We start from the raw sequence: 23,523 nt of genomic DNA on the forward strand, positions 1-23,523 counted from the left end.
ATGACGGATTCTTCAAATGTTTTCATCAATAATTTTGATAATAAACCTGAGTTTCTAACACTCATAAAATCGATTATAAAAAAAGATGATGCAAACCGATTGCTAGCAGTATTAAATAATCTTAGTCAGGATGCTACTACTTTAAATACCACTGACAAGGATAAATGTAACGAAATAGAAAGTAAACTATTTGGTTTTGAGCATACAGTTCTTGGATATGAAGACTTATTGCATGTAAGCCTCTTTTTCACTTGATATTTATTGTTTTTTTCGTTCATTTTTTTAAACTGAGTATCATGTAATGATAAAACTTTGCTGTCATCTGTTAAATAGGATTTCAGAAAGATATTTTGATGTAACTATGATATAGTGACGAACCCATATTGGAGTCGAAATAACCTTTTTCTTTTCTCTCAACTACTATTATTAATCACCAACTAGTACGTTAGTCTTTCATACTTCCAAATGTATCGAATGATTTTATATCTCTAATCCATCGACAACCTAGAAGAAAATCCTAAGTACATCATTTGATCATACATACAAGATGAGGCAAAAAACCAAATGAAATTCGTTTGACGTTTAAGTTAAGGAGGATGCAACAACAATCTTAATATTATCTTTTGATTTTGAAGTAACTTATTATTCAATGAACAGCGTCTGTTTAGAAATAAAAAGTATTTCATACTAGACAAAGTGAAACCTATTAGACTATGGTGGTTTTAAACAGCTTGTCATTTTTTTTAAAGACTTATGATCGGTAATTCAATCTTAATATTGTCAAAATACTGCTACTTCATTTATCTGAGAGCAAATATATTCATGTTATAGAGTTTCTTTCTGAGTCCTTCTCGTAACTATATATAGTTTTTCAGAAAATTCATCATTGCCTACAAAAGTTTTATAGGTACACTTAAGAGTCTTAAGTTTCATACAAAAGTTCTCCTACTGTTCTTCTTACGTGACATAAAATACAAGTCATTCATTTTTGAATTTCCCACAGAAAATTGAAATCCGTACCCTTGATTTTGATTGGTTCGTCCCTATTATTTTCAGGTTTCCATGGTATTTTAAAATATAACTCATTTACGCATAGAATGTTACAATTTTATAGCCACAATAAATATTGTCTTTTAATCCCGGCCCAGATACGTTTTTGATTAAACACTGTGGTGATTATCTCCTTTCAAATCCCCGTATCTTTGACCAAAGATCCCATTTTTCATAATAACTAATTGGGTTGTGCAAAGACCAATTAAATTTATTGTGAACATTAGAATTGTAACACGCAAAGAAGGACCCACTCGCTTATACATGACTATTCAGTTACAAATATAATTTCAAAGTAATTTTGATCATGAATGAATATTAATTGGATAACTTTTAAAATCCCAGGACGTATTAAACAGACATTTCACTCCTTATTTTTATGATTTTCCTGATGAAAGTCATTCATAATAAAACTTACTATCACAGGTGTCTAGCTTAATTATAAAACTATTTTTTTACTGAGAAAGATTTAACGCAAGTATTTGATAAGATTATATGACCTTCGTTTCACGTGTGATTGACAATGTAGATAAGTTTCTCAATATAGCAACTGATAATTTCAATGGGATTCACTACATCAGACCTCCTAAATGAATCTTATTAACAAACAGAATCTGATACTTTTATAAGTACGACTGATTGATGTACGTTTTTATTTTATCATAAATGGATCATCGTCGTTTTAAAAAAAGGATTTCTAATTCACTGTATTGAATTTTGTTATGACTACTAAGTCACTGGGAAATTCGACTTTTCCTGCCTATCAAGTCCTGTAAGCACAAGTAAACACCATTTAATACTATTAATAATAATAATAGATATTCTAAACAAAATTCACATAGTTATTTGGATTTTTTTCGTCCTATTAATAATGATAATGAAAGCGCATATTATCTCTTCTTTTATAATCTATTTCATATTTATTGATTTTACTTGACCTTAAACATACATATTTCTTAATTTGGTTAAGTATAGAGCTTATCACGTAATAGATATCCAGAAAAGTTATAAAAGTAAAATTCACCGATTTACTTTTACCACTTACCGGTGAAAAATAGATTCAGGTTTAGATTACTGTGGTAAAATCTGGGGTTAGTTAAGCCTGTAACATTACATAATAACTATATAATCTGTTATGATTTTATGTCCGGCTTTTTATCACGTGAATTACCCACCAATCGAAATATGACTTATCCAATCTTAGCACTGTGCCAACCAATGACTTCGACCGGTATGAGCAGTCTAGCGTCCTTATTGGTCCTCTGTCCGCCTAGCCCTTCCAATTGAGTCCAGAACACCAATTACAGCGTCTGCTATGTGAATCATTTATTTCAAGCATACTCGGTTTATATACTAGACAGACAGACCTCATCACACCATAAAATAGAAAATAATATTTGTACAAGATCAAGCCAAATGTGGCTGTGAACATGGGAGACAGTAATCAATAAACTGGGTATAATTTAGGAACAGTAATTCGTATAATAATAATTCATAGGTCAAAATGAAGCTTATAATAAGATGAATATAGATATACACAATCTAATTACTCAATAGTTATACAATAATAATATATGTATGGAATAATAGTCCATTAATAGGTCCCGGAAGTTACCTGTACTTTCATCTTCACTAGGATGTAAAATAATCCTTTAACCTTCTCAATTTGACTATCGAGAGATTTTGTTTTGTATCAATAGATCGTTTAGTTTAAACGTTAGTAAAACAATACTTTAATGTCTGTGTTATCGGTGCTACTGTCAAATTTAGTCTGGTTAACATTTTAGTTTGGCTATTTTGGCAAATAAATTAAACTACATTGAGACTTTTTAAAGGATTTTACATAAATGTACACTTCGGTGTGGGATAATAGATCTTGTATACATTTACTTCAAAAATGTGTAAGTAGTACAGATTTCTTTAAGAGTTTTAAAAAGATCAAATTATATGGTTGTTGACAATGCTTTATTTAACAATAATTTTCTTTTCTATATGTTACGCATTGATACAATTGTGATGATCAGTTCTAATATCCAATGAACCAAATTTCGGTGATATTCAAGGAAGTGTTTTAATCATGTACATAATTATAAACTAGGTCACCTTTCGTGCTTCTACTAGTCACATATCTAAAAACAGCCGATCAACAACACACGTTTTTGAAAACTCCAGTGAATTGATTGTAGTTTACACATTCTTTAAAATTTGTTAAAGGTTTTCGTTACAGACTAATCTCAGTTGGGCTGCCACTAAAAATAAGAAAGGATTAGGCGACTGTTTCATTCTAGTATGGGGCTGCTCAGTAATATATAGTCATGACTTTGTCAGGGGTCAGATTCAAGATCTTCACATCTTGTGGCAAACGCTTAGGAGTTCAAACCACTGGATTTACGTTGAATGGCACAGGTTTTGAACTTCAACAAATTTGCAATAAAGTGAGGTCATTAAAGGGATCTGAAGATAATCTAGCTATATACGAACTCTATGAGCTATACTTTTTCACTGAAAATTCAGGAGCTTATCCAGAAGTCAGTTACCATTAAAATGAGTGTCATAGCGTAGAGGATTCCTATATTAGAACAAAACAACTGGCCAACTCTTTCTTGTTTTCGTTAACACTATGACTGAAATTAGTCTGCGATGAATACCTTCTACAAATTAAAGTAATATCCAACAGACCACCTCATCTAGACTTAAAAAAATTGGCAACTAATAGCCAAAAAAGGACATACAAAACCTAATTATACTGCATATAGAATTCTTTGTCTTCAGCTTGCAGTTCTATATCATGCTTCCGCTTGTATTCAAATCTTAATCAACCCACCATATATGTGGAGTCCATATTACGTGAATAAAAATGGGGAAAGTGCCATGCAACTAGCTGAACAACAAGGATGTTTAAAATTGCAATACATAATGGCAGCAAATTCACCAGAAAATTTTTTTGTCACTCCTGAGTTTTCACTTCGATCAGTTTCATCACTTTTAATTTATCCACAAGCATTTATTACAGAACCATTTTCTTATAGTGAGGTAAGTAGTAAATTATTTTAATCATTGCAATTTAGTATATTTGTTCTTATTCTTCATTTATTCGAAAATCTAGATAATGAAAATAGATTAGTTTGTTTAGAATAAAACTTGTAAATTTTCGAAAGTTATAATGATTTTATTCCATTTTCTTAACATTCTATTGATAATGTAGAAAAATAAACAGATTAGATGAATGGTTAAATATCAGAGAAAACCAGGCTGGCTTCAGACCTGGTTGTGGCTGCATCGACCACGTATTCACTATTCGTCAGCTTTTAAAGCACAGACATGCTTATCGGCTTCCGACAATATAGTTTTTCTTGACTTAAAAGCAGCATTCGACTCTGCAGACCGAGAGGTTCTGTGGCATTATCTGTCATTGAGAAGGGTACCTCAGAAGTACATAAACCATGTGAGATCTCTTTAACCGAACATTACCAGTCGAGTGAGAGCTTATGGCGAACTGTCATCTGATTTTACAACGTCAAGTGGTGTCCGACAAAGCTGTTCACTATCTCATTTTTGTTTAACTTCATTATAGACCTATTGCTGAAAATAACGTTCCCGTCGACTGAAATTTCCGGAATCGATCTCCTACCAGGAGGTCCACTTAATGACAGTACTGTTGAATTTCTGGCCATAACAGTTACATTGTCACCGACATGAGTAACACTGAGTTCACAAACTCAGTTACTTAATATTTTAATGATTGATATTCTGGCGTAAAATTCACATGTTTTCAATCAGTTGACAAGAACACAAGAAAGACCATTCATGTACTGTGTACATTTAAACTTTTGAATCATGTAATTATATGAAACTAAAGTACTAGACCACAACATAATAAAATAAGAAACCATATAAAACATGTACATAACTGTTCATTTTCGGGATGAAACTGAGTCATGCATTCATTAGTTAGTTAAAATTAAGTTATAGACATTAAGAAATATAGGACAATCAAAGGGTCAATAGTAGTTTAAAATTAAAGTTATTTAAAAATGCCATAAACTAACTGACTAATAAATACACGTTCAAAATTCTCGGGCTGACTCATTCAGAAATATTTTTCTGGATCTTACAATTTTCTTTTATCACTTTCTAACAATAATCATTACCATAAGACTTCGAAAAGTAAATCATTTTGCACAGAAATCTTATGGGCTAAAGAAACATATTATCAGTTGACATATTTGGATGAAGTATATCATAATAACTTTCTGAATGAAATTTGAAAGGATATTAAAAAAAACACAGCAAAACTTGGGAATTCCACTTTCTTAATTTCATTTGGTAAACGCTTTACTGTCCATCTGTTAGTATATAAGAACGAGGAGTGAAATCAATGGACGTTTTCTCGAATTGTATGCTCATAAGCAAGTCTTACAGTTATTTTATTTTACAGTGATTTTGTACTCAACCTCATTTAATGACGAATGTTATATTCAATATATGTGAACTATCAAGAAAACTACCTGTGTAAATGATATATAACATGTTACAAACTGATATATGGATAAATAAACAATAAATAGTATACATTTTGTATGGGATAAATAGATTTAGTGAATTAGTTATTAACTGGTTATTCGACAAATTTCTTCTGTTAAATTACAATCACTGAGTAAGAACTATAAATAAAATCAAAATAACACCTGAATTTAATCTTCATTTTCATTTCATTTAAACATATAAGTATTGGTACAAAGGGGCACCAGATATATATGCGCCACACAAATCTCATTTAATGAAATAAAATCCTTCTGGTACCCAGTTGAGAATTTTTTTTGATTGGGTTCAAAAACTTTAATATATTAATCTTTTTTAGTTTTAATAAATGACCTGTTATATGTACTGATCAGTACTTTCACATTTCATGTAAATTTTAAGCAAAAATTTATCTGATTTTCACCACACAATCAATGAAATCAAACGTTTAACCAATTATAATTGTATTGAAGTACTATTCAATGTATTATTAGTTAAGCTATTCTTAAACATCTTGATTAATAAACACCGTTATCTACTTTATTCAGGTTTATCTTTCCCTTCAGTCTGTATGAACATATGATCTGAAAATAATAATTTCAAATCCATTCCATTGGATTTCACTGGATCTGTTCAAAAGAGCTACTAATTAAAACCATTGATTCTACCATATTTTTTTCTTTCACAGAGAACATCCAGGAAAATTGTGGGATGGAACTATTAAGAATCTAATAAAAGCCCACTAAGTTACTTGTTCCCATAATTGTTCACGGAGTTTGCCTCACTTTTATCACTAAAATAATACTGTTTATATTGAATGTGTACCCTATCCATTAATGAACAACTTTGAAATAAGTTTAAGAATTATGAATTATATAAGTTTAATAGAACAGAACAGGATTCAATCATAGGTGTCTACGAAGCGTTACTCGTGTATTTTGGGACCACTGAGTAAGCACTGCTTGGATTAGGAATAGAGTACTAGGTAAAGATGACCAATCAGTTGGATGGAGGTAATGGATTTTCATCAACTGATGTGGGTGGGATATGTATTACGTATGCTCAACCACCCCCTAAATCGACGGGCGATGTTTTCTAGTGCAGGAGCAGGCTGGAAGAAAACTAGAGGCGGACAAACCAGAACATACCATCAGTCCATGAAGCCACTGATAATTGGACTAGGCCATGTTAATAGATACAGACAATCTGGTTGAGGTCCGTGTGATTATTGTAACTAATGGTTAGAGACTTTGAATGACATGACTCAAAATCGTTTGCAATGGCGCAGGTGCATCTATTTTTTGTCTTCCCTCAAATTCTGAGATTCTTAATTCCTCATGACATTTTTTGTTTCACTAATTTATATTTTCTCCTTGAATCGTATTTTCGGCGACTAATCTTTTTAATCACCACTGGTATCGTTACTACTTCTACTAATCTGAGATTTGGCCTGACAACATCTCTATGTTAATGATTTATGGCAAATTGAACTGGAGTACATACACACAGGTTCTATGTTATGACTGACCGAGAACAGAACATCTGTTTACTTGATGGGATTTCGAGTTTTAATCATTTTCTTTTATTTAATAGCTTTTCACTTGGAATTATTACGATGTTATGCCTGGTAGAGCAGTTGAATATCTAAATAATAGAATAATTGGTCCATATAGATCAGTTCATAATTTATCATTACTTTTTGAATTAATAATTGCAACTCCAGAAATTTGTCCTACAATATTATCAGATATAAATGAAGTACGTAAAATTTTAAATGATATTAAGAAATATTATGAAAATTATAATACAACATTAGATGATAAATGCCGATATACTATGGAACTACATTTTTTAACTATTTTCTCTGAACATATGACAGTAACGCATAAATGGGAAGAAATATGGAATAGATTATTTTATACATGGTTATTTTATCGTACAGTAATTATAAATAAAAAGAATATCAAATGGGATAACATCAACACTTACATGTACATTCAACAACCATTTGAATTACAAGCTATTTGTCGTATTTCATTGAGAAGATATGCAGTACAACAAACAGGTATTTTGAAGAAAAAATATATTATTACCTGTATTTCTCATTAAATTTATATTTGTTTGGTTAGGATACCATTTATATAAAACTGAGTCAATCTTAGAAATGACAATCTTTTCAACTAACTTCGAGTTTTAAAAAATGGATACTAGTCATTATCTAGTAGGTGATTTTCATCATTGATTAACCTCAGTTGTAGTGCTTTTAACAATCAAGAAGCATTAGATAATCCTTTCATCTTAGTGTAGGATTCCATAACAGTGTACGACTATGATCCCGTCAGGGGTTGAACTCAAAACTTCCATGTCTGACTGTAACCGTCTAACCTTCAGACCACTTGATTGAGAACCCAGTGCATCCAAGTTCCGTACTTCAATCAATTAGTCATTTAGCAAAGTGACCACCCAGTATCATTAGTGGTTACTGTCTCACTCCCAACATTACTAAGCATTATCCTTTAATTAGTACTTCCTTGTTATTTATGTAGACTTGGATATTTAGTCTTGACTTACTGATCATTGAAATTATACGTCCGGCGAATAAAATGCCTTAGACAAAATCATTTTTCGTTGCTTCTATGTGAAGTTGCACAAGTTCTTTTATTTTAGTTAATATTAAAATATTGTTGAACGAAACACCAACAATTGGGGTTAAATTACAATAATAATGACACTCTTTTGACTTTTACTTCATAATTATGTTGGATACGACAAGTTAACTGACAATCACTGGAGAAAATATTTTGTTCTGAGTTCAAAGATCAGGTATGTCATAACGCTACTTATAGTAGTGCTTCAAATAAATCACTTTCCTGAATAGGAATTTTTGTAGTTTATTATCTGCTTGATAAGCTTGGTACTCAGGACGCTCAAAATACACCACAGAAAACGAAATAACGACAGTGTGAGAAAATATATGCCACAAAAGTTCTATCATAAATCAATATATAAATAAACAAGAATAGTACTTATTAAAAAAGACAATTCAACTAACAAAATATTCAAAGCAGGTTTCATCCAGGTAAAAAGCCTACTTTACATTTTTGAAGAATGCAGTTAAAAACGAAATCACGATCTTCACTGACCACTATTTTAAGCTGTCTGAATAATGTCTCAGGTCGCTGATTTGAATCAACTTTCGGGGTCTATCCAGAGTATTATAGTAAATCAACAGGTCTCAAACTAATGCAGCTACATTTTATGCCACAAACTGGTCGCTTTATATGATATTAGAAAATAAGCGTTAAATTCATCATAATACACCTTAATGAATATGACTGATTTGAACAATCAGTTGTATCACAAAACAGTTAGATCTTAGCTATTTCTATGTTATACATATATCTAAACGGTAGGATTCGGAAAGTGTTGACACCAATAGGTAGTGTCCACCAAGTAAATCAAAGCAATTCATCTAACAGATATAACCAGAGACGGATGGTGGCTAGCACTGGGATCCAGCACGTGCGGTTCGTCCTATTTGGGACTCGAACCCAGGACCATTCATTTGAAGCGCCATCACGTTGTTTACTTAGCTTATCCACCTTTGCTTATAATTCTTATGACGTAAAGTAATATCGAGGCATACCTCGCAGGATGCATATATGCTAATGAAATATTGATTAATTATGATCCTAAACATCAGTGGGAAGATTCAAATAACCAATACTAAAATGAATTATCTAACAGATAGTTTATTCTGCGTGTGTTCTGATCAACGTATTCAATAAAATCAACTCAAGCAAAAGAAAAGGAAATCTTCAATTCGCGCGCACTCGTCTAATGCCCCAATATCATAAAGTCAAGTCAGATAATATCAACGTTCATACATTTTAAATAAAGCACTTTGACTCAAATTTCCTGAGTTTAATAATTTTTAGCAATATAACCAATCATTTATATAATCCATAAACATTTTCTTTGTTTATTGGATTTGCTTCAAATAACAAGTTCCAACTTATATATTTTAATTTCAACAGCGTAATAACTTTACGGACATACTGTAAAGGTGGTGTTTCGATACACTAATGTTCGTTATTCCTTGGCTTAATACTAACTTACTTAGCTAAATGTTTTGGGTTTTTTTTTAATGTAACATCTGTTCGCACTTTCTTATTTTGAAAGCATATTAATATTATTAAAGAGCCCTAAATGAACTAAATTAACCAAAAATGTGGTAACAATAGATAAAGGAAGGGCAATTTTTTAAAGATAATAAACAATCTCAGCTACTGTGAAACTATTCCTTCAAGTTTCGGTGAATGTTCATATAAATTTATATAACAACCACAGTTCTCAGAAATTTCTTCACTATATAAATATGAGTTTTAGTTTAATAAATACTCTTTTTAGATAACACGTATAAAAATCCTGAAATGTAGTTGAAATGAAATACGCATATTCTGTTCATTTTTCGTGAAAATAACTATTGTTCGAAAACAAAAACAACTACGTTTTCCCTACACACCCTTTGCTATATAGAGTTTTAAAATTGTTCCATTTCTGTCTTTTCAAACTACATTTCAAAAGACGAATTTCATTAGACTTGATATAATAACCATTTCGACTTAGAGCTTTCATTGTGTTATTGTCCTCTCCCTATATGCTTACATAAAATGTGAGATTTGAAATTAAGCATAATTTTTTTTACCAATTATACGTTAATTAATAGCGATTAGCTATTAGTCAGAGGTATGAGTATTTATACTATTTACAAATACTTTTACGCTTTCCTACAGTTACATCTTGTAAACCGAAGCAAAATGTTTTCTATCAACTCTGACTACGTATTCGTCATACTAGATTGATAACTACATATTTGTCTTTATAAAAACCCGAACCAGTCCGTACATTCCCCGACTGTTCCAAGTGCTGATTCTTATTTACAAGGATCGATTTTTTGCATAAAAAACATTATTATGGACAAAAACCTGACGATATTCAAAGATAGCTAAGTTAAAAAAGCCTAAATTTGAACATCAATGTCAGTTGGTAAGAAATTGTGCTCAACTTACAAATCCATCTTTGCTGATGGCTATAGTTGCTCCTCATTATTTTAAGATATTTGTCTAATGATAATTTAATATATTGTAAGGAAACAAATGTTAGGGAACAACTACAGCAACGAGTCAATCTATACTTTTTTTCAAGAATAAATCGTCTTCACTATTGCATTTATGCAGAATAATTTGGACTAAGAAATATCTCAAATACATGACGTCGCTGTATGAAAGTGAATTTTGCCAGGATTATTCATAAAGCTGTATATTTGCTGTTATCATATATAAATTATTTTCTTTTTGAATAATTACTTTCATCAGGTGTCAACTACGCTTATTTCGTTAAACATTTGGATTTACCAATACACTTGAAAAATTACCTACTCTATAGTGAATACTGGTCCGTTTGAAAATTCAGAAACAATAGAATCATACTAACGTACATAGAAAATTATGTTTACAGATATACTTGAATTTTGTACATGTTTCATACTGATATACACAATGTAAATACCGATTCTAAATTGAAATTCATGAAGAGTTATTTCTTAAGCAAACTTGTGCATTACTACTAAATTTGGTGTTATTTTAAACATTTTGGTAAGCTACTCAATTTCGTTTTGAAGACGTAACAGCTTGGATTCGTCTTTAAATAAATTGTCAAACTAAATGATATCCAAAGTCCGATTTGTTTTGACAGTTTGGGTAAATTTTTGTCAGAACCCCTAAAGTCAGTCACAAAAGAATAATTCACTCGAACTAAAGAAATCATAAAACTACACAACTATTTCTAACAGCTGTAGTGACTTTCGGATTAAAGACATCTAAAGACCACTATGTGTTAGGTTAAATCAAAACATAATAGTAGAACTGTTTGAAATAACTGCTAATACTTGTCCTTCAAAAATCACTATCAGCTGGGACGGCAATGGAAATCCATGATTATTAAATAGTTCGTACAGCCAGAATACAATTTATGGGCCAACACATGGGAAAATTTTCCAAAACTGATAATTGTATTAGTTCATGATGAAACTTAACTTATCCGATGATCAAGAACATTTCTTCGATACATATATACATCAGCCTAAACTGCCTTACAAATCATGTAAACCAACCCTAATCTGCTGCTATTAATGTTTTATAAGTAGCCGATAGTTAACATTTACTAGTCGAATGCTATTTTGAACGGCACCATTCAATGAATCTCCACACTACTAACAGTAAAACATTTTAATGAATGATATAAATTATTTTGGTACTCAGAATGTTAAATTAGTAAGGAAATTCATTTTGAAATAAATGACGTACTCTTTGACCATTACTTAGTCCTAGAAGTTTCCTAGCTGACTTCAAGCTTTTTCTATCAATACAGTTGATTAGGTTATTGTCTGTTTTTAACGGTTGACATGAAGTTATACTGTATATTGTTTGATGAACAAAATCTAAAACTAAGATGTAATCAAATTTTCGACAAATAATAGTAAATAAAGACTGAAGTTGAAGTTAGACATTAACACCGTTGGATGCCGGCTCAGTGGTCTATCGGTTAAGGGCTCTGGCTCGAGACTGGTGTATGGTCCTGGGTTCGAATCTCGCGAGTGCGGGATCGTGGATGTGCACTGCTGAGGAGTCCCATAATAGGACGAAACGGCCCACCAGTGCTTCCAGGTTTTCCATGGCGGTCTAGCTTCAATTGACTCACGCTTTCAACTATGAAAATACTAAAATCTCCACAAAACCCCTTCTGATAATAAATAAAGTAATTTTGAGAAAAGTAAATGTATTAATCAATATTAGAAAAATACAGCGGTGAAGAACAGAAAAAGTCAGAAAATTTTGTGATCTGGGACAAACAAATTAAAAACAAAATGATATTTGTGGTTACAATTATGACTGATATGAAGCATAAAAACACAGGATAATTAATAGAATTTTTACAACTATCCATTTTCATAAAAAATATTGTTAATCATAGTATCTGTTATTTCATTGCGATGAAATCGGTTTGCTTTAACGACCTTGACTTGAGATCTATCCAAATTCGGCCATAAATCACAATAGGACAAGAAAGCACGTAGTTTTGCTGGAATAGGCAACTTTTTAATAAGGCTAGCATAATTACAATACTTCACTGCGTGGGATTTTTTGTAGGCTTGTCTACGAACATCTAAAATGAGAAGAGCAATTACGATAGAAATATGCTTTTAAAAAATAACATGACGGAAATATATTCTTATTAAATGGTAACAAACTGTTTGGAAGGTAACTTAGTAAACTTACTACTATTGTAGGGGGTTACAAACTTGATTTTCAAAATATTGATTTACAGGTACATTGTTAAATCACTTTAAAATATACTAGTTAATCTACGGAATTGACTTTTAAAAAAACCATCATAGCCAGTAATTTTCCGAAAGAAATTGTTTAATGTTTCACAAACTAAATCTTTACAGTGAAAGTCTATATGAAACTGTTAATACAAACTCTAGTACAAGTCGGACGTTACACTCTTACTCATATAAATATAGAGCTTTGGAATGCCTATGGTGATAGAATACACAAATGTTGCTCTTCAGAAACTCTAGTCAATCTAATCTCTTTGTGATTTTCATCTTTATTCTTTAATTAGGATGTCGGAATCGCGACAACAGACAGAAAAGTTTTGGGAAAATTGATGATATAAAACATGATAACACACATTTGCCATTTATTTAGTTTTTAGTGAAGATTTAAAATATAATTTTATTAAAAATGATTTGCAATTGTGTTATATCGATTGAGTATGCCTATTAGAGAACAGTGAATTTATTGATCGTCCAATGATACACAAAAGCCGTGTGTGCAGTCTTGAGTACTTATCAGTCCTGCTATCTGCCTAGCCCAGCCAGTTAAGCCCAGAACGCCAATAACAGCGTCTACAATATGAATCATTATTCTCGAACATACTGGTTTATATATCAAACAAACTGACCACATCGTACCATAAAATAGAAAATAATATTTGTACAAGATTTAGCCAAATGTGGCTGTGAATAGGGGGAACAGTAATCAATAGACTGGGGATAACTCAGGAATGGTAAATCGTATAATAATAGTCTATAAGTCAAAACAAAGCTTATAACAAGAGGAACACGAATATGGATACTTTAGTTACTTAACAATTATATAATAGGAGATGTACATATCACATTGGTCCATAAATAGTTCTCAAAGTTACCATTCATAAATCTCCACAGGATATAACAAATTGATTTAAAGTCAGTTTAAACAATGTAACTAACTAGTTTATTTAAACAAATCTTTGGATTCAACATTGTACTCCACATCCTCAATTGCTTCCAAAATTTGGTGAATTGCAAATCAGTTGTGTGATTAATTGTTCTGTCAATAACGCTGATTTAACCTACATTACAGAAATTATCAAACTAACTAGTGGAAGAACCACTACAGCACTGTAAAACGAATTACGATTATAGTCTAACAAGATTATTACTGGTACTTGTTTTATGGTTTTCTACTGTATTGGGTTATGATAGACCAAATCACCCAAAGGGATGGAGCTACTATATTTTACTTACAACGTGCTTCTTCAGAGTCATACTTGGTTAACAAACTAAATAAAGCTTCACAAGATTGAACATATACTCTAAAGCTGGGAATACCTGTTTAATTGTACTTTCAATCCATCAGTGTGAGATATGCTCTGAATGATTAAAAGTAAATGTAGTTCACCACTTAACAATCAATAAAATGACTTTAGACATACATGATTTATAAAAGCTAGGAAATTTTCAACAGACTATCCTGTTTGGTATCTCTGAATTTAAATTCAGCAACCAATTCTATCGATTCAGTCGATCTGTAAGTTTGAGGATATCAGTGAGGCTTTTTTTGATATCCTCCATAATAATGAGCACGTTTTAGGGAAAACTTAGCAGTATTTTCAATTTGTATTTATTTATGCATATTTCCATTAAAAACATTTTTAAAAAGTTTACTTCCTAATAACTGGTTTTATGTCAAATAAGATACTATTTATTCTGATGTACTAAGGTAATGCATTTTGATCGAGAGTAAGGACTGCTAGAGTGACCAAGTGGATAGGAATTTTTTACTTCTCACGATGCCTTTTCAATACAGAAACGGAAAAAGTAGTAAGTTCGGGTCAGAATGTGAATTTTCTTTATCTAGTGAAAAGGATTTACTGTTATACCAGTGTAGTGGACGCTCCTCACGGGGTTGTTTGTAAGTAGTATATAGCTGAACTTGGTATCAAAGTTGCAACAACGGTCAGACAGAGTGAACAGTTTCAGTACATCGAAAGCACGGCGTTGACAGAATACTCGGAGACCAGGCGAGAAGATAGTTCAGATTGCAGAATACATTAAGATGCAAATGGACGATTGAAGGCTATGTATATGTATTATGTAAATACTTTGTAACTTCTCACAACAAATATACCTACTTCCAGTCTATCGCCTTCATACACTAGGAATAATGATATAATCCCACATTGTTTATTGACAATATCCCACAGAAATATGGAGCATACAACCTTATCCCTAACTTGTGATATATCTCTTAGTGTAACTGGCAACTTTAATATTACTAAATTTAAAAACACATTACAGCCTAGGGCAACTTGACAAAAAAGTGACTCTAGAAGATATCCCTTAGATTATTGGAAACAGGAAGGCGTAAGTAGGCAACATGAAAATTCATAAAATCAAACAACGTAGTACAATCGTGTTTTGTTGATTATTCGTCCGAATCTTACTGTCTATCTTTATGAGCTTATTCAGAGACAGCGGTAATTAGGACCGTAATTCATGAGACTGAACTAACAATCTCTCAGTCAACATATTTTTAACACTTACCTATGACAGTTAAAACGTGTCTTCTGATAGTAATTCGACAAAAATCCATAAGACTTAAAGGACCGTAAGAAAGAACGTGCTCCTGATCACATTTATCCAACTGGTTCCTCGTGAGTGATCGATGAGACGCCCAGGCGATAGATAAATCATGCCAACTAGTATTCCAAATGTAACTGTCGTTATTGAACAAACAATTTGGATAAGATGCACAAGAAATATTATGAGAATTCACTAGGGAAACCCGCCCAAGAGCTAACCAAAGAGCAGTATTAAGTGGGCAAACAGGTCCTGACAGTAGAAGTTCAAATAATAAGATGATATTTTCAGCTGTACATCGGATATTATCCTCACCATACATACATGAATCAAATAACCAAGCTAAATCAGAATTTTGAGAATCATAGTTCTGAAATTAAAAAGATATAAGCTTCTGTGAACAAAAATAATATAAGATAATACCGGTTCAACTAGAAATAATTTAGGGTTTGAAGTCAATAAAACAAAGCTTTCTCGCTTAAGAGTACGATTAGCATCATTGAATTGTCTGTGTAAAACACCATCGGTTTGTGTTTTTAAGTTGACCACAAAGACATGTGTCGTTTTCGCAACTATTTTTCCATGGTCATATATTCTTCTAACAGATTTGAATCCTAACAAACTACAAGATACTGACGGGGCTGATCACTTGTGTTTAATTGAAAATATGGTATACTCACTAGCTTGTTGAATTACCACTTCAAATACGTAAAAAATTTCAGTAGCAAAGTCTGTAACTAATACGTCGATTGACGCTTGTTTATACGAACTTCTACACTTAACAACAAAACACAAAGCTTAATATATCAGCGAGGTTTACTTTAGTCTACGTGTTATTTTGTAACTTCATTTCAGGTACAGACTGAATCCTAATAAAACACAGCGGTTAACTAAATCCAAAGAAACACACGGAGAAACATCATATTTGATCATCTAGCTTAGTGATATTGTCTAATAGATAAAATTTGATGGAGCAAAGATTAGACGACATACACCTAAACCATTATCGACTGACTATTTCCCTCCACACAGCCCTTAAGGGGTAGGTTTCAACAAACTAAAATTTCCCTAAAATCACCATATTCAGCTTCAGCTACTCTCTTTTCTTTGTAATTGGAAAAACCTTTCTGTAGTATTTCGATATTTTTGAAATCAATTTGATGATTGCTGAAAATGGCGTGAACTGATATTGCCGACTTAATTTGAAGTCCATCCAGCTCTACAGGATTGTTAGGTTTCTTTGTGTACCTAATATGTTCTTTGGCGCGAGTCAAGATTTCGCGAGATGACTCTCCAATATAGAAGGCATCAAAATCGACACAACCTAATTTGTAGACGCAGTTCTGTGTCGACATGAATGGGATTTTTTCTTTTAGTCGAACTAAAGTATTTCGAAGTGTGTTCGTTGTTTTGTAATATACTTTAATTCTGTGTTGTCTTAAGATCCTTTGGAGTTCTTCAGTTGTGCCATGACGGTAAGGTAAAACTGCAGTACCAATCCATGGCATTTCATTCGAATTATTATTATTATTACGTACTGAACTGTCTTGTTTTAATATACTTCTAATAATCTTCATAGGAAAATTATTAAATTGTAAGATGCTAATTACATTCTTTTGTTCTTTTAGTTTGTCCTCTTCTGAAGTGATGATCTTGTCAGCTCTTCTAAAAAGATTTAAGGCTAACGAGATTTTAGCACTGAACGGATGTGCTGAATGGAAGTTAATATAACGATTAGGGTGTGTGGGCTTTCGGTAGATGGATAGATTTAGAACTATTTATTGTTAAAACTACACACAAATGAAGCACATTACGAAACAACCAACACTTCGAAATCCTTCAAATAAATGAATTTTATTCTACAAATAACTACAAAGTGCATGCCGATTAACAAACATGATCAGGTTATTAAAAACAGCAATATTACACGTAAAAACATACATACGATCTCAAATTGTTTGAAATGTATTTTATAAATTGTTTTGGGATAACATTTTTCATATGAATTACAACAATGTGAGGCGTCAGCTGAGAACTATTAGTTTGTATAAGGAATAAGATTCCCTTTAGGTCAATACAGAACTGGTTCTGCACATTAGGTTGTATCGGTTGGGATGCCTTATATATAGGAGAGTAATCTCACGAAATCTTAACACACGCCAAATAACATCGGAGCTACACGAAGAACCACCTAATGATACTGTAGAACTTGGAAGACTCCAAATTAGATGGGCAATCATATTGCATGCCATCTTTGATGACCATCAAATTAATACTAAAAATATCAAAACAATTCAAAGAGACTCTTCCAACTACAAAGGAAAGTAGTAGCTGAAGCTGCCCATATATTGCTAGACCCTACTGTCTTCAAAAGAAAAGAAGGCCTCACCATTCATTCAACTTGGATCAAATTCTATTCACATTTCACACCACAGTCACACATATGAACTCAACTCTACCTATTCACATTGCAAATATCACATTTCTCACACCCATAAACGTACACACAAATACACAAGTACGTTTGACAACAATCACCTTGACCGGAGCGACATGACATTGACTTAATCAGACCCGGTTTTGATCATACTAAATATTCTTGCTTATTCCCTTTATACTATTTCAATCCAAGTTGATTTATTTGGTTTATTTATTCACCGAAGAATTGCCATATATTGAGTCGTAAAACATCAAAAATGTCATTTTTTACTCAGTGGAATATTACAAATATGTTGTCTTTATCACTCCTTTCATGTTACGACTATGCAATGAACATAGTAACAATGAAAAATTGTTAGTGGTTTGATTTTGTGAACTACGATTTAGTTTTAATGTCCCTAATTTTAAATTACCAAAAGATTCCTAACCTTCATTTCAAAATAAAATTGCCGTAAACATACTCTTCAGTATCTGAAATAAATGACTTACAATGTTTAATGCTTCTGATATCAATTCAACAGAACAGGGCTCAATCAACAGAAGGTCGGCAGAGAATGGATGTTTTTTATAAGAATAAGGAGAATCTGAATGTGATGCAATGAGATAAACAACAGGCAAGTAATGTCGCCTCATAGCTAAGTCTAATGGAGTATGACCAAGAGAGTTAGGGGATTCTGAATTCCAATAGAAAGGTGGATTTAAGAGCAGATTAATACACCGACTGGCTGATTGGTGAACAGCGAACTAAAATGTCCAATGCAATAAAATAAGTGATTTGTTTATTCATGTGTAAGATGTAAAAATTTCAATGAGTATGAATGTCAAAATATTTTAGTACATACATGACAGTTATCTGATACGTCTCCCACTGTGACTTTTTAGGGGAAATTTCTTATTTATTAACCTGTTTTAGTTTAGATTCCCTTTTTTTACCTGACGCAAACAGGAGACCACCCACATTTACTGGGAAAACGATCATCTGAAGCTCATTATTCGGTGAATGTTCAATAACCACTAGGTTGATTTACGACTAAATCAAAATCATTTAGTTCACTCATAGGATTCGGGTATTATAAGCCTGTATGTGTCGATAAAATTCCACTTGCTTCTTAAAGTCATTTATAGTCTGATGTAATACGAGAGTAGTATCATTATTTAATCGAAATCCACTACATATCTTAATTTAAATAACAATTTGATAGTCCTTAGGTCCACAAATGCCCTGGTACGGCTGAGGGTAGGGAGAGTCAGCTCTCCCTCTCGGAATGATCTCACATCCCCATGCATATATAGACACTGTCAGGGCAGTCTTACTTATTGCCTTCTCGTGGCGGGAATGTTGTTTACGGAGTTGAGAGGACGAAACGCCAATGTCCAGCGTTTTAACCGGGTTGGTAGATGTGGATGATCTATTTAAGGGAGTTGGAAAACCCTGATTTCAAACCAATAGTGAACATGAGCTCCAGGATCCTAAGGAGACAAATAGCGTATGAACCTATTGTTGGTCACCGACTATCATGGGATTGCATCATCTAACGTCACTTTACTGCCTTGTGGATAAGACCCCTGGGTTAAAGCATAGGGAAGTGACTCCCTAAGAAAACCACCTACTTTGGTCTGGGCACCCGGGTAATATCATAGCATTCACACAAACCGAATGATAAAGTGTGATGCACATATATTCGGTGCCTTCTTATACCAACACTTATGTGTTTGAATAAAATAAATAGAAAAAATGGTCCTAAAATAGACAAAAGGTACCAGTAGGTTCATTACTTGACCTCAGGGGAAATAGAATACTAAGTGATTGAGACGAGCTGAGCTAAGATAATTTCGAATCCCGTTAGATGCTGAGCAACTCAACATCACAATAGATAACATAGTTTTCCAGAAATTCTGATGTCGCTGACTAATCAGAAGGATTTCGATACAAAAAAAGCGTAACTAGGACTTACCTGATAACTTGGTTACTAATACACAGATTAGTGGACTTAGCGGATGCTAATAACACCAATAAGTAAAAGTGGACAACATAGTGAATCAGCCGTGATAATACTGTGAAAAAGCACAATAATAGAATATTGTGATATGCGAGATGTGACTATCACTGATACTATTACTACTTTTACAACTACGGGGACTCGTTTTAGGAATTTCATCTCGTTGTGCTAATGTGGTGTAGAAAATTGGACCGATGCATGTGTAGGATTCTACGTTGCGCATGACTGACCGAGGAGAATGTAGACAGATGAATCAGTATATAGAAATAATATTTCAAGACCTTGCGATGGTGACTTATCAGTGAAATTCATAGCCTATCACAAGAATTAAAGAATTTCATTGGTTTTAATGTGTAATTGCGGTCCTAACTGTGACTTTTCACTTTGGTTATTATTGAAAACCAAAGTTGATGCTGGATAGCATTGGGAAAACACTATCGGTACGAAAGAATACAGACATAAAATAATATAGCATTTATTCTTTATCACAACCCACAGAAAAAAATGCATCTGAGCCACTGGATGATTTTCAGTCTAGCCGGTTATGCTAAAATATCTCGTGAAGCGAACGAAAAAGCCAAGAGTTTTCTACAATGGCATGTTAGAATAATTGTGTTTTTGTCCGACCACCTAAAACATTTGCCTGAACTATTCAAATTCAGCCGACACAGTAAGTTGAAGGAGGTAGTGGATAGGTTGGTGGACTACAACTCAACATACTTGACGGACGAGTGGGTTTGGATACAAAATAATGGTGCGCAGAAACATATAGACACTCAACCATTGGATCTGAGAAATCACAGTAAAAGTTAACACATCTCATCAATCCTCAAGTTGCCAACTATGGAGCAATGGACACAACACCCGTCCCCAACCTGTAGGTTGCAGGTTTGAACCCCATCCCATCTACCTCGGTTTAAGTAACCCAGTAATGCCAGTAGCTCCACCACAAGAAAGTGTAGCTTGAATTGGAACACGTCGACAAACGAGTTACATTACCATTCCTTAGATTGTGATTTATCTCATTAGTTAAAAGAAACATAAACAGTTAGTTTATCTCCCGAGCACGTTTAATAGGGACACAACCTATGTGTTTGCGGTAACCAAATCTAAGTGCAGACTCACACATGCGAAACCAAAATTAGCTTCTGGCAATTAAAATGGTTGAACTTATACTAATCGAAATGATCAAATAACATGTCATCTAGGTTAACAGTTACATGAAATAGTTAAATCAACGTAACAAAAATATAGCATGAGTTATTTGACAAAAGTAGAGATGTGTACATCGCGTCAAAAACGTGGCATGGGCATACATGAAGTAGGTTCTCACGTATTTGATGATTAACAAGACTTTCCTCTGTTACTAAATCACTTGTAAACGCAGTCCCTTCGTTTCTCAATACATCTCGGAGTTTGTCAGGACAGTCATTCTTAATCGCTTGCTCAGCTTTGCTCAATGAGTTGGAAAACCCTTCCAAAAGCTCAGCCATGTTGAAGTTTCCAAAAACTAAAATTTTAAAAACACAAAAACCTTATCAGTGGCTGGAAGCTGTTTTTTAAGTGCAAGGTGTCACTCCGATTATTACAACAAAAGTCAATGCTACACTGTAAGATACAGAACAGCTTTTGGTTGTTTTATCAAGAAAGTTGTCAACGGTAAGACTATAGGACGAAACTCGATCGCTTTGTGTAACCAAGAACACCAAAAGCTAATAGGGTATGCTAAAATCGATAGTATTATTTTGTGAGGGGAATATAGCCTGGCGTGATTTGGAAATTCAATATTCTCACAGAACAAACATTCGTCCTTAAAATTTGAGGAAAATAACCTTAGGTGATACAGAATGGTCCTTCCGTTTCGTACATTATTCGGGACGTCCCTACATTGAAAAAGGCATTGTGACGGCTTTTTTGAGATGCACATGCTCAACGAAACATCTCAAAGGTTTATGGGGTTTCATAGTTAATGTACAAGCAAGATGAGCGCTCCCACGAATCATTCACGGTTGAACAGATCGAAGGTGACGAAGTGTTCGGACGTGCTGAGAGTCGAATAATTTGACCACTGAGTTGTCACTTCAACTGAAAAGCTACACATACTTTATTGTGATTCCATACATCACATAATACTCTACCAGCTTTGCGATTACGGAGGTAATCTGAGGGTATGCACATTCAGTATATCGGATGTGGAAAGTATTTGGAAAGTGAAGGTCAATTGATTACATTGATAAGACGTGATACATCATTATACATGACTGACCAGAGTATCAAGAGGAAGTAGCCATTGGGATTACTTGGATACACAGACGTATACTAGCTAGGTCACACATCCGGACCTATTCATGGGGCGCAAACGACCTTGAGGAATCCACGAAGTAACCTTCAGTTTCAGTTTCAGTTTGGAAAGGACAGGAGGCTTGATGGCCTGTGTTAGTCCTGACAATGATGGTCTCTCAGCTGATCCAACTTTCTTTTGAAGGAGTCGACGGATGGAGCTTCAACCACGTGCTGATGTAATGAATTCCACTCGTTGATTATTCGATGGGAAAGTCGGTAGTCAGCTGACAAGTAATTCGTTCTGGGCTTGTGAACGTTTTTGGAGTGTCCTCGTAGATTTTCTGTTTTGGAAGACAAGAAAAATGAGGGCATATCAGGTGCAAATTTGTCATTAGGCAATTTGAAAACTGTAATCAAGTCGCCTCTGATTCTTCTATATGACAGCGGGGATAGGTTTAGCTTGGTCAGTCTAGTACCATACGGGAGCTTCGCTATTCCGGGAATCAGCCTAGTTGCTGTTCTCTGAACCCTTTCCAAGAGTTCACTGTCTTTTTTAGGCAGGGGCTAGCTGCTTGTATGCAGTACTCAAGTTTAGGGCGCACGAACACTGTATACAAAGTCAGAAACGTTTTAGCGTCGAGATGCCTAAAAGCCCTGCGTATGGACCATAAAGTCCTAAAACCTTTGGCGGCTATTGCACGGCAGTGTGCAGTAGTCTCTAAGTCTTGACTAACGATGACACCTAAGTCATTGTGTGCCTGGACAATAGGTAACTCAGTGTTATTCACCGTGTATGTATCTGTACCCTGGTGGCCAATATGCATCACAATACACTTGGAAGTGTTTATCGGCAATTGCCAGGTTTGGGACCATTCAGATAATCTCTCCAGGTCATTTTGAAGTTCTAAGCTATCGCCCTTGCTTTGTATCGCTCTCCATATTTTGACATCATCAGCATAGAGTAAGACCGATGATGATAGTAGATGAGGGAGGTCATTTACGTACAGGAGGAATAACACTGGTTCAAATGGTTGAGGACGGAATAGAAGAAGCTTTCGCTTAACGGGCTTCCGTGTCTAGTAGCAGTGGATCACCAATACTTCCAGGCAAGAACCTAGGTATATTAACGATAATAGAGGGGAAAAAATGAATTTGGTAAATCATAATAATATGTTATCCTTAGTCCTTAGGTATAGGTCAAGTTTCCTCTTAAAGGACTCCTGGGAAGTCGCTCGGACTAGCTCAGTCGGCAGCGAA

General features: G+C 33.6%; 2 protein-coding genes across 4 annotated transcripts; one reads left to right on the top strand and one right to left on the bottom strand.

The window, feature by feature from the left end:
* Smp_133030 (hypothetical protein) lies at nucleotides 1-8,183 on the top strand (the record flags this gene model as incomplete). Its single annotated transcript, XM_018793484.1, has 3 exons — nucleotides 1-234; nucleotides 7,165-7,329; nucleotides 8,118-8,183. The coding sequence occupies 3 exons, from the start codon at nucleotides 1-3 to the stop codon at nucleotides 8,181-8,183; spliced, it is 465 nt and encodes a 154-aa protein (XP_018647993.1).
* Nucleotides 8,184-12,398: 4,215 nt separating this feature from the next.
* Nucleotides 12,399-22,440, bottom strand: Smp_019940.1 (hypothetical protein; the record flags this gene model as incomplete). 3 transcript variants are annotated; one of them, XM_018793489.1, is made up of 5 exons in its annotated part: nucleotides 22,250-22,369; nucleotides 21,300-21,493; nucleotides 18,473-18,727; nucleotides 15,509-15,914; nucleotides 12,399-12,798 (listed from the first exon to the last, which is right to left on the bottom strand). In XM_018793489.1, the coding sequence occupies exons 2-5, from the start codon at nucleotides 21,474-21,476 to the stop codon at nucleotides 12,572-12,574; spliced, it is 1,065 nt and encodes a 354-aa protein (XP_018647995.1). In that variant the 5' UTR covers nucleotides 21,477-21,493; nucleotides 22,250-22,369. The 3 variants fall into 3 exon arrangements, with proteins under 3 accessions (XP_018647995.1, XP_018647994.1, XP_018647996.1); XM_018793490.1 differs by lacking the exon at nucleotides 21,300-21,493 and having other exon boundaries at nucleotides 12,572-12,798; nucleotides 22,250-22,440; XM_018793485.1 differs by lacking the exons at nucleotides 21,300-21,493; nucleotides 22,250-22,369 and adding an exon at nucleotides 21,851-21,930 and having other exon boundaries at nucleotides 12,572-12,798.
* Nucleotides 22,441-23,523: the final 1,083 nt, after the last annotated feature.

This window comes from Schistosoma mansoni, chromosome 1 (assembly GCF_000237925.1).
Source record: "Schistosoma mansoni strain Puerto Rico chromosome 1, complete genome".
Lineage (NCBI taxonomy): Eukaryota > Metazoa > Platyhelminthes > Trematoda > Strigeidida > Schistosomatidae > Schistosoma > Schistosoma mansoni.